The sequence below is a fragment of the Amblyomma maculatum genome, chromosome 5 (genome assembly GCF_055883805.1).
Source record: "Amblyomma maculatum isolate TAMU_Amacu chromosome 5, ASM5588380v1, whole genome shotgun sequence".
Taxonomy (NCBI): domain Eukaryota; kingdom Metazoa; phylum Arthropoda; class Arachnida; order Ixodida; family Ixodidae; genus Amblyomma; species Amblyomma maculatum.
In genome coordinates, this window is record NC_139348.1 from 160,733,695 (window position 1) to 160,746,096 (window position 12,402).

The 12,402-nt window shown below is 43.1% G+C and overlaps 1 protein-coding gene across 1 annotated transcript; it reads left to right on the forward strand.

Annotated features, from left to right (window-relative positions):
- The first annotated feature begins 840 nt into the window (after positions 1-840).
- LOC146190134 (uncharacterized) lies at positions 841-2,976 on the forward strand. The gene is made up of 2 exons (XM_084605424.1): positions 841-882; positions 2,473-2,976. Exons 1-2 carry the CDS (start codon positions 841-843, stop codon positions 2,974-2,976), a joined length of 546 nt encoding a protein of 181 aa, XP_084461550.1.
- The last annotated feature ends 9,426 nt before the right edge of the window (positions 2,977-12,402 follow it).

Sequence of the window (12,402 nt, forward strand, 5' to 3'; positions counted from 1 at the left end):
CCCCAGAACTGCGCGTCGAAAACAAGTCGATTTAAAGGGCCGGGGATTGGCAATAGCAGGCGACCTGCAGTTTTCGCCGATCCACCCGCGCACTTATTTTTCCCATCGATTGCTGACTGCGGTATTAAAGTTAGCGACCGCACAACCAGTGTTGGCACTGTTATGAATAAGCGTGTTAGAGCCTTCCCGTTTTGCTGAGTTTAAGAACACGTTAAAAGTCTACGAATGCGGTCACTCGCCGTTTAGACACCGGCCGGGCCCGGCGGTCTGGAAGGGAAATGGCGCCCGCGGGCACCTTTGCGGTACTCTGAAAATTTTCTAGTGACTCTAGATGCAGCGACATCTGTGTGCGCCATGTGTGCGCCAAACCGACTGCAGGCGGACAGCAGTGCTGCACACACGTGCATTCGTATTCAAGGCTGCGCGAAACTGGGCGACGCATTCCCGGACTGATTCGAGTGGTTTTTTTTTTTTTTTTTTTTGCAGTTTCAAAGCCATTCAAACAAACGGGATCGCGAACAGGGTAACGATCAGCATTGCATGCGTCGACAGAAGAGACCAAAAACGAAACTATAAGCGTAAACTCACTTGAACCACAGCGTTGGCCCCGACTTCGGCACTCGGCGCATCTTCTCGTCAGCGAGGTAGATTACGCCTCGCTGGCCGTTTCGTCGAATAGAGAGCCGCACGCTATCATCTCGATTGCGGCATTAATTAACGCGCCAAGAGCAGTGCGCTCAGTGACGTTGAACGGAACCGCCACTGTCAAGTTCTTTCCTTCCTCCATGGCCACTGTTCTACGCATGTTCTACGCCATTTTCCTAGCAATGCATCAGAGGCATGGACCCACCTTTTGAGACAGATGTGGCCCGAATTGAAATGGTGAGCAGCGCCCTCTCACAAAAAAAAGCTTTTTTTTTTGTTGTTGTTGTTGCTGCTGCTGCTACTGCTGTTGTTGCACGTCATCTTGCACAAAGTATGTTGTGACGCGCGTTGCTCTGAGGAGCGAGCGAAAATTTATATTGCTTAAAAATTGTTCTTAAAGGAACAGAACACTCGAATTTAGGTCTCAATTTTTTTTTCGCCACAGTGGAAAGATTGATGTCTAAAATGTTCGATTCCATAACGGCTTTTGTTAGAAACGCTGTAGAAAATTTTTACCGGGAATTTTGCGATCAATGCATGCGCCCGTTTTTATGTAGTTTGATGCTGGAAACCATGAGCAGCGACCGCGATGACCACTGGTGGTCGACAAAAAAGACGCACTGAAAACAATAACTTTCACTCGCCAGACAGTAATCAGACATTTTTTGCGTAGAGTAACGCAATTTTAAGCTTCACACTCAATGCTGTTACGGAACAATAACGCATGCCCTCGTCGACGAAAGTTTTAGTGGGCACTGTCATTGCTTCATTCACAAAATTGCAAACACTGTGGCGCCATCTAGTGGCAAAACCTGAAAGCATACCTCTCGCGGTGCGAAAGCAGGGGTGGTTTTTATTAAGGACGCACTGGAGAGAGCGCAAAATATAGTAAATTATGGCAAGCACTCCTAGAAGAAAAAAGAACAATGCAGTTACGAAAATCAGCGATATTCTGCTGACATGTAGTCACGTGGTGGGCTACACTGAAAGTACTAGGGTTTCTTTGCTAGATAGCGCCTCGGTTGTTTTCATGCGATTTTCAATGGCAAATTAAAATTGTAAAGCCTCTTTTCTTTGATATTGTAGTGCTCGATTTGTACTATATGAGGCAAGACCTTTCATCTCCACCATAATTTCATGACATATTTGGCCAGTGTTCTGTCCCTTTAAAGCCAGACGGGGATTCAGACTGTTCAGACTGGCTACGAGCACTTCGGCTTTTACTTGGTTTCGGGCAACACATACTTGTTAATCTAGTTCTATGAAAAACCACCCGACATATAAAGCACCGCTTTTAACATTTTTGCCCTGTTGCGCAAAGGCTTTTTAAGATTTTACCCTTGGTGACTCTGTGCCCCGAAAGGTACGAAATCGCTCGCCAAATAAAGTTTTTCCTCCTCCTCCCTTGTAACGTGAGTATACATACCTGATTGCCCGCCACTGTCTTCTTCAGTTGGCTGTCTTTACCTTGCTGCAAAGTGACCATACGTCCCGATTTAGGTGGGACATGTCCCGCTTTTGCGGGTGTGGTCCCGCTGTACGGCCAGCATACTTGTGGGACGGCGTTTTGTCCCGCTTTGGCTACACTCACGACACCCGCTTCGCCTGGGTGTACCGAACCAGCCGAAATTACTGCAATCATGAATGAACAAGCAATTGTCCCCAGAACGACTTTTCTCGGGACCATACGGTACAGCTACAGTGTACTAAAAGATCTAGCGAGAGAGACTTTTTGTTGCATGGAGGAAACAGTTGTTTCCTTCCTCCATGTTTTGTTGGCCAGGTCCGGAACGTTCGCAGCATGCTTACGTTTGCTTTTTGGTGAAGTGTTGCTTCTTTATTGCGCCAACCGCAAGGCCTAAAAGGAAGTGCAAGTTCAGCGGCGAACTAGGTAAAGAGTTTCCGTTCTTGAAAAAAAAATCAAAGTCGGAGCACGATGTGCGCTGCGAAAAATGTGGGGCAGACTTTTCCATCGCCCACAGTGGACGTTCTGACATTTTAAAACATATAGGCACCGAGAAGCACGAGCGGAATATATCAGCTGCTGCGTCTTCTAGCATCTTAACGCAGTTTTTCAGACAAGAACGTGCTGGTGACAAGAAGCTGAAGCTCGCTGCTTCCGAAGGCGTCTTTGCGTATCATACGATCGCCCACAACCAAACCTTTCGTTTGATGGATTGCACATCAAAACTGCTTCGGAAGCTTTTCGACAAGAGGTTTGCCTGCGCACGCACGAAAGCCGAAGCGATTGCCTTGAACGTACTTGCTCCTTCTGCCGTGGAAGAGTTGAAGGCTGAACTCCACTATGCGAAATTCATCTGTTTTCTGTGATGCGTCGAACCATAAAGATTTGAAAATATTTCCAATAATGATCCGCTACTTCACCTCTGCTGCTGGTGTGCAAAGCTGCTGAAGATCGACACCTTGCCAGGTGAGACCTCGACCATGGTGAGTTAGTACATCCTAAAAGCACTGGAAGTCAACAACCTCGCATCAAAGCTGATTGCTTTTATCGACAAACTGCAACTTCGGCGGTGCCACGCGGAATTGGAAAAACAATGTGTTCTCAAGAATCAGAGATTCTTTACCTCAAAAGATCACTGGGACTGGCTGTGCAGCACATATTGTGCACAACACCATCCAGACTGCTGCCGAGTGTCTGTCGCTTGACATTGAAGCCGTGATTGTCAAACTCTATTCATACCTTTATATTTGCACAGTGCGGGTGGAGCATTCAAGACGTTTTGTGACTTCGCGTCTGTTGAGTACCAGCGGCTTCTGGGCTACAGCAAAACAAGGTGGTTGGCATTAATCTCAGCTGTTGAGAGAGTGCTCAAGCTTTTCCCGGCTTTAAAGTCGTTCTTTTTGTCGGCAGAAAAATGCCCCTCTTTGATTAAGACATGTTTTGAAAATCCTTGTGGAGAGCTCTGGCTATTCTTTCTACATAGCCATGGAGGAAGGAAATACATAGCCAAACGGCCATGTTTCAAGACTGCCATGGAAGTCCACAAAGCTCTGAAACAACTGCAGACCAAAGTTGAAGACAGACTTCAGCAGACATTTTTGCCATTAAGTGTGCATTCTAGAATAACAGCACTTGAGGAATCAGGAGAAGTTTAAAGAGGATCGGTAGTAGAAGGGGCAAAAAAGTTCTACCAGACCTGCGCGTCATACCTCGAGTGATGGTGCACACAATTTGATGAGGTTAGCAGTTTCTCATGGGCCTCTCTGGAGTCAGCACCACTTTGGGATGATGTGCAGAGGAGTAAGCAGCTCATAACTTCAGAGTTCAATGACGTCCACCTCGACGAGATTTTTTTAATTGACGAAACCTGTAACGTTTCACGTTACGTCACACCTGAAAATCTAGATGAATGGAAGAGGCAGAAGAAACCAGTTGGGGAACGTTGGATGGAGGTGCTTCAGCACTTCCAGACGAACGATGGGCCTTGCGAGAACATGAGGGCAGTTGTTGAGTACTGCATGTGCTTGCCCGGTACAATTATGCACCAGTGGAGAGAGTGTTTTCTATTATGAACAAGATGTGGTCTGCAGAGAAGACGCAGCTTCAAGCGACAACACTTAAAGCAATGTTGCTACTTAAAGTGAATGTGCACATGACGTGTGAACAGTACCACGCACACATCTGCAAAAATGAAGAGCTGCTGAGGAAGATTCATTCAAGCCAGAAGTATTAGATGTGCCGGCTAGGCAAAGCTGAATGAAGAATGAAGAGAACCGTTTCGTGGTGTATATATGAATAAAAACGACCATGTCTAAACCAGATGCCCTGCATTTCATACCCCCCCCCCCCCCCCCTGTAGTCCTCCCATGTCCCGCTTTGGGGTCTGAGGAATATGGTTACTTTAATCCTTGCATCATGAACCAACTAGATCAGAAACAAATCGTTCGCATTTAACCAAGGAAATCAGAGCTGGCGCAGTGGTTACGGCGCTCGACTCCTGTTCCCAAGGATGCGGGATCGAATCCTGGCCTCGGCGGCCGCTTTTCGGTGGAGGCGAAAAGCAAGGCGCCCGTGTGCTGTACGATGTCAGTGCATGTTAAAGAACCCCAGGTTGTCGAAATTTCCGGAGCCCTCCACTCAGCGTCTCTCATAGCCTGAGTCGCTTGGGACGTTAAACCCCACAAATCAATCAATCAATCAATCAAGCGCTTTAACCGCATTTAACTAAGCTAATCAGCATCAAGCTGTATGAACGTGTTTTAGTCGGCTGGTAGACGCGTAGATATAAATTACGTATTAGGGGCGTTTCACCCTAGAAACGTGCTCCAAAACATTATTCGAGAGCTCCAAAGCTCTCGTTTTATTGCTCCAAAGCTGCTCCAAAATGCCATTATAACTTCTCCCCAAGCTGCTCTAAAATGCTCAACTCTGCTTCCACCCCTGTGAGGAGGAAATAGCTGGCCTCGAGCCTCAACCGCTTGCCCAACCAACACCTACATCATCAACCCCATCATTTATACTCCCTGTCCGCGGGTTCAGCAACAACCACACTGTCTCAATCCACCTCTACATTGAACTGACAGACCCCCTCTGGCAAGGTTACTCCTTGTCAATTGAACCCTGGGCCGACAGCAACTATGCCAAATGCCATGATCATGCCTACGTGCGCCAGGAACGTCCCATCTAGTGCAAAACCCCTCCACCACTATACTTTTGCAACATTAAATGGACCTCAAAAAACTGTTTCCTCCCTTCTAAACAACTTAGCGAAATCCCCCAACACATTTCCATCGTCAAAACTTTTGTCTGTAACCTCCTCCCCATTGTCTCTGAGGAGCTACCAATGCCACCACCTCCCTGGAAAAAGCCATCCACATGAACACTCCCACCCCATGCAAATCACCTCCCTATTTTTCAGACATATATATCCCACCCCACTATTTCGTACAAACTTTGTGGGTTGTCATTTGATATGAAGCCCCTTTTGAGGTTTATGCTGACACGTCATTTCACCTGCTAACTTTCTTAGTGCGAATCTTGTCCTGCACTGTGAAGCAGAGAAAACATCCAGTGAGAGTTATGTTCGGTTTTTTTGGCGCTTAAACAGTTGAGGCCATCATGCGCCAAACCCAGGGTTAAGTGTACTGCTATGTTAAAAAATACATTTTTTAACAATCAGGGTTTGTTTAGAAGTTCGACAAAGCAAGATGTTGGGCGAGTTGGTGCCAACCTTCAATAGTTACAGAGCGAAAGACAGGACAAGAGAGAAGGAGAGAACACAGTTGTCCTGTCTTTCACACTGTAGCTATGGAAGTTGGTTACAAGATTTGTTTCTTTTAAGAATCGGAAACACATGAGGTTTCATCAAGGGTGCTTTCTCCTAGCAAGAAGCTTGCATGAAAAGGGATGTTTCATTTCCTCAAGTTTTGTGAATATGATTGATTGATAAGTCATCACCACATGCTTCACATGTAGGTTTTTCTTGTTAGAGCTGGAAGCATAATGTAATTGTGTGTGAGCTATGTGTATGTCAACAGGCAACATAGGATTACTTCAAAAAAGTGCTTTCGATGACAGCATGACTTGCATTTCTCAAATAGTATGTTGTTTACTTCATTATCCCAAACAGACTGCCATTTATTCCCGAGTTTACTATGTATGAGCTTCACACAGTCTTTACGAGGCATGTTGATTAGTTTTATTACAGCATTACGAGCGTGTGCAACACTTTTGTCAGTTTTCTGGTTCCCTATGATTCCTATGTGGCTAGGAGCAGAACTTCATTACCTGTCCTTGTCTGTCAGCCGTTATGACATTATGTATGATGTCTCGATTAAGGCTGCATTTTTGTAATGCAATGCTGTGATTAAGCTTAGAGTTAGAATAGATAATGAATTTTTAGTATTTTTCTTTAGTATTGTTTCTGCAGCTATTGACACAGCATAACGTTCAGCAGTAAAAACTGATGAGCACGGAGGTAATCACATCATTTTCTTCCAACTACTCTGAATTAATGCGCTTCCAACATGTTGCATTCTTTTCAAGCCATCTGCATAGAGAGCAGTGTACTTCTTGTATTTCTCATCTAATTGCGTGGAGTTTGCTTTTGATGAAAGTATGTTAGTGTGAAGTCGCACACTTCGGGAAATGGCAGAAGTGGGTTCAGTGTCTGGGCAACATTGGGAATAGCAAACAGTAATTCTCTGCATATTTCTTCAACGCAAAGGAGTGGTGTGATGGCTTGGGGTTTATTGTTGAATAGTGCTCTGGATAGTGCCATTCTAACGACACTGCGACAGAAGGGGACCTTATTTTCGGTACATATACGCATGCATAAGCATGATTCTTCTGTCTGCAAGGGGCGGTTCATTGCTTTTAACATATAGCCTATTTATGGGGGATGTTCACTATCCACCATTGAGAGACAAAGGCCTAAGTTATGTGCTGGATCCAATCGTTCAGATATGATAGCCTATAGCAGAGCCATACACTATAAAACCATAATCAAAACAGGAGCATATAATACAGCAATAAATCTGCAGCAGACATGCTCGATCAGAGCAACAGCATCTTTGTGACAGTATGTTTAAGACATTGAGGACTTGAGAAGCTTTCTTCTTTAAGTGCAGCAGAAATGTGAGCTTTCTATAAAAAAAAAAAAAAAAACAGGATTAGAAATTGTGTGTTCTTGTTTCGCTGGCAGTTTGGCTTCATTTAGGTACAATGTAGGATCGGTATGGAAGCATCTCTTAAGTGAGAAAAAAGTTATTGTTTCTTTTTTTTCATGAATTTAAATCAATTTTTGTCTGCCCAGGCCTCAAGTTTATTTCATAATATTGTTATTTATCTCTCACATGCTGTTATGCCAGAGGATGTGCAGTCATTTTTGAAATCATCAACATAAACTGAATATAGGACGGACTTTGCAATATTTTAGCTATGGAATTTAATTTTATAACAAAACGTGTAGTGCTTAATCTGTATCCCTGCAGTACCCTATTCTCTTGGATAAATTTCTTTGACATATATTTGTACATAGACAGACATTGAATGAGTGGTTAGAGAAAGTCACTCAGAACATTTAGCATCCTCCCATGGATGCCTAAGTCTGCAAGGTTACACAAGATTCCAAACCTTATTGTTGTGTCATAGGCCTTCTCAAGGTAAAAGACCACGACACAGTGCTGCCTGTGTATTAATGCTTCTCTGATAGTATTTTCCAGATGAACAAGGTGGTCACCTGCAGAACATGTTTTCTTAGAACCACATTGATGAATGTCAAGAAGTTTGTTGGATTGAGGAATAAATATGTAATATTCAGGATCCTTTCAAAATATTTAGCAGGACAACCCTTCAAACTTCTAGGAGAGGTTGGTGACTTATGTTTCAGGAATGGCACAGTGGTAGTTTTTGTTTCCATGCTTGAAGTATTTCTCCTAATACCAATATCTTGTTAAAAACTTTAAAAGTGCTTCTATATGGACAGTTCAGAGAATTGGGACAGAATTTCATAATGTACTTTGCCATTGGTTTGCCAGCCGGCAGTATATTACGGATTTCTTGTAACATAAGTAAACTATTAAAATTTTCGTTGCTGCTGCCACTAGTTGGAAGTGTATTTTTCAGCTGTGGTTTTACATAACAAAAATGATTCTAAACAATTTTAAGAACTGGAAACTTTGGAAAAATGGCCTCCAAGTATATCTACCTGCTCCTCTAAACTTGTTTGCATATCTGAAAGTGTTAGGAGAGGGGGATTGTGAAGGGGCAATATGAGTGCCTTCTAATCTGTGAACTTGTTCCCATAATTTTTTAGATGAGACTAAGCTTCTCATGGTTGACACGTTGATTTTCTAGTATGTTTTCTACATTACAATGAATAAATTTTGCTTCTGCTCTTGCTTTAGTAAAGTTTACATCATTTTTGCGGGTAGAGTATCTCAAAAAAAAAACAGGCTTTATTATTTTATTTATTTATTTATTTTGTAGCGAGAGCTACACTGTGGTAGGTTTTCAAGCCGTCGGCTTCGCACCTAGTTACTGTGGCACTGTGGAAGATGAAGAAGAAAAATAGGGAGGATAAGAAGAAAAAGAATAAAAAGACAAAGAAAAAGAAAAAAGAATGAAAAGACAAAGAAGAAAAAGAGAGGGAAAAGAAAAAGAAGAAAAAAGGAAAAAAATAGGAAGAAAAAGAAAAGGGAAAAAAAGGGGGAAATAAGAAGGAAAAGAAGAAAAGAAAAAGACGAAGAAGTAGAGCAAGAAGAAGACATATAACTCGGTAGTTGGTTGAGGCGAACGACAACAGCGAGTTGCTAGGACAGAAGGTTTGTTCGAACCTTGTGATGATGGTGTGCCCCGGTGTTCGGAGTTCGACGCAGAGACTATGTCATACCACTAGGACATCCAAATGAGAATGGTCAACGACGAGAGGCAAGGGGTGCTCATACGTGAAGTGATTCCCCTATGTCATAAATAAAGCTGCAACCATGGAGTAAACTACTATGCGCAAAAGCCATGTCTTTACTTTGAAGCTGAACCTAAGCTACCATGCATCCCTGTGTGTACCAGAATTTATTATTGTGTCGACTTTGAAACAGTAAGGTGTGTGACAGCGAGGATGCAGGCCATTGAAAGTTCACTCAGTTCATCCACACAGAGGCTATCTGAAAAGATTCCCTCCATATTTGCTTCAGGTTTTAATAATGAGCAGTCAACCATAGAGAAACATATACGTAAAGAGCGGACACTTCCATAGGGCCCTGCGGCCGAGCAGCGCCAGCGCCCCGAGCGGCTGGTCAGACCGCTAATTTCGTCCTCCGAGATTTTTGGCACGTGATTTGCTCTGTTTCGGTTCCGCTTTCGATAGAATGCTTTCAATTCTGACTTACCTTCAGCAATAAAATATTCAACTACATCGTCTAGAGTTGCGCGCAAGTGCTTTAACGATGCCATGCATACGGACGTATTAAAGTTGTGGATCGCAATCTTTTTACTGGAAATACCGGCAAAGTTCACGGAGAACATAAGCGTGGCTGACTTAGTTCATGCAGGCTAGAATAATGCGATCAGAGCTGTTATTGTAATTTTTTGCCGTTATTGAGCCGCTTTTTTGAGTGGCACACAAGGAGGCAATGGTTCCATACAAAAAAGTTTATTTTCTTGTTTACATATTGAATGGCACAGAAAGAATATTGAATCACACACTTATAAAATACATCATATTACAAAGAGCAACAATATTGAAGGTATGGTGAAGCACGCAGAAAAGTGTCACGATGAAGAAATTTCGCATACCGGCTGTGTGTCTTTCCTCTAAAACATCACCTGTGAAAATAACAGCAAAGGATTTGTGAACTGGTAGACACAAGTAAGGAGGGAAAAATGCAGGCACAGCCCGCGCGGAATTTCTATAAATCAGCCTAGATCAGTAGTCTGTTCAGAAATTTAAACACACCATACCGAATATATAATAGTAACCCAATGATATGATAATACTCAAGATCGCGGACAAAATTGCCCTCTGCCCGTATGGCAAAGGTATTACAGGGAATCCACTGTTAGCGACTAATAGCAGTAGGTGTCGTCAAAATGTAAGCCACGAACAGGCAGCAGCGCTTTTTAGACCCCAACGAGAATGCTTTAGCCATGACAAGAAATTCGGCATGTAAACATGGTGCTTGCGAAGCGGCAAAAGCCCATTCATTTTGCAAACACAGCAAAGTAAACACTATTTACAAAACGATCCCAAATGCACAACACACACTTCTTGTACTGCCGAATAAAAGTTTGTGTTAAGATACATCTGAGCCATCGAAAAATTCTTTGTCTTAAAGCTGCCTTAGAATATTACGCAGTCGAAGGAATGCACAAGTTCTTCAGAAAAACACGACCCAAAAACATACACTAACTGCACACTAAAAATGCGTCACATCTCCTATTCTATGTTACACGTGCAAAATACGTTCACGTTGCGCCACAAACGACTTCTTAGCGTTCTTAGCTCAAAAACAGCAACATTATTTCTGCAGGCAAAAGGAAACTAGTTACCGGCCAAACAAGGCGACGCATTGAAAAGCACGGTGAGGTGGGCGTGACCGGCGGCACATGACCGGCTCAGCATCAACGTTTATATGGAAAGAGCAAAGAAAGCATACGCTTTGATGCAAGCCGGTGTACGTATGATAAGCTATCTACCTTTGATGCGGAGTGGAAGCGAACATCGCTACGCCGCCTTGCGGGTGGTCAGACCCTTACTTGCTGGGCCGCGAAAAGGCTCGAGTGTCCGCTCTTTACGTAAGTATGTTTCTCTATGAGTCAACTAGATAGAGCTTCCAGTGCCATGATTTGCTGGGAATGACTGATGGAGGAGATGAAATGGATAACAACAGGCAGATGATTGCTTTTATAACAGCTGCCTATAAAATCATTAAAAATAGATAGTGAATAGAGGGATAAATCTAAACAGCTCATTTTTCCAGACCTTGGCGTGCAGTATGTTTGCTTTTTGGTGTTAAGCAAATAAATGTTGTTGCATAAAATAAAATATTCTAAAATATGGCCCCTAGTGTCAGTTACCTCGCTTGCCCAAAATGAGTATTAAAATCGCCAACTACTGAATATGGTTCTGGTTGCTGTTCTAAAAGCTATTTCAAGTCATATGAAGGTTTACTGCTAAGTTTGGTTGAATACATAAAGAAAACACTCTTATTGTTTTCATTTGCAGAGTGATAGCAGCAACGGCTTCATATTTAGTTTGAGGCTGATTTCCAAAATGATGAGTAGGTATTAAAATCACCAACTACTGAATATAGTTCTGGTTTCTGTTCTGAAAGCTATTTCAAGTCATGTGAAGGTATACTGCTAAGTATGGTTGAATATGTAAAGAAAATACTGTTATTGTTTTAATATGCAGAGGTATAACAGCAACTGCTCCATATTTAGTTTGAGGCTGATTACTCTGTTTGCAACACCACTCTGAATAATAATAGCGATGTCTCCGAGGAGCCTACCGGACTGCTCCCGATCAGACCAAAAGACCAAAAGCTTTGTCAAGTTTGTCTCCTGTAAACATAAAGCAACAGGGGAGGTAATTTTTTAAAGACTTTTTACGTCACTGAGGTTCTTAAGCAGACCACGACACTTCCGATGAATGAGGAACTCCATATTTTAAAGATCTAATATTCAGATTTCTGGTCTGTCAAAGCCCATTGTTCGAGGCTTTTTTCTTCTTTTACTCTCAAAGGATTGGTTCTGCCACTGCAGTGATGGACTAGGAGTGGTGCCCATCGCAGAAGTGCTGGACGTTCACAGGGCAAAGGTAGGTTCATGGGCTTCTCCTCTTTCCTGGGGCAGGGATGGTCCTGCATGAAGCATTGCCTGGGCAGATCCAAGTGCTGCCCCCACCATAGAGAAGTTTTCTTTCGCAGTAAATACAAATCAATTTCATTCTTTCAATCGTTGATGTGCTTGAAGCTCAGGTTCCCTTTTTATTTTCATTCTTCCAAGATTGGCATGACCTGGATCGAGTAAGCGGGGTGGTCCCCGTCGCCATTGGCGCAATGAAGCACAGCAGCAGAGTTGTCGGATGTATGGTCATTAACTGCATATCTTGCGAATTTTTTATGGCCACGGCAGCTCTGCAAACCATGACCAAAATACTGGAAATTGAAACAGTATCTGGCATTGGGAACGTAATGTCGGATGTTCACTCATGTATGCTACTTTGTTTGATTCAGGAAGTATAGAGTGGGCAAACGTTTGGATAATTTGTTTCATGGGTATTTTTTTATCGT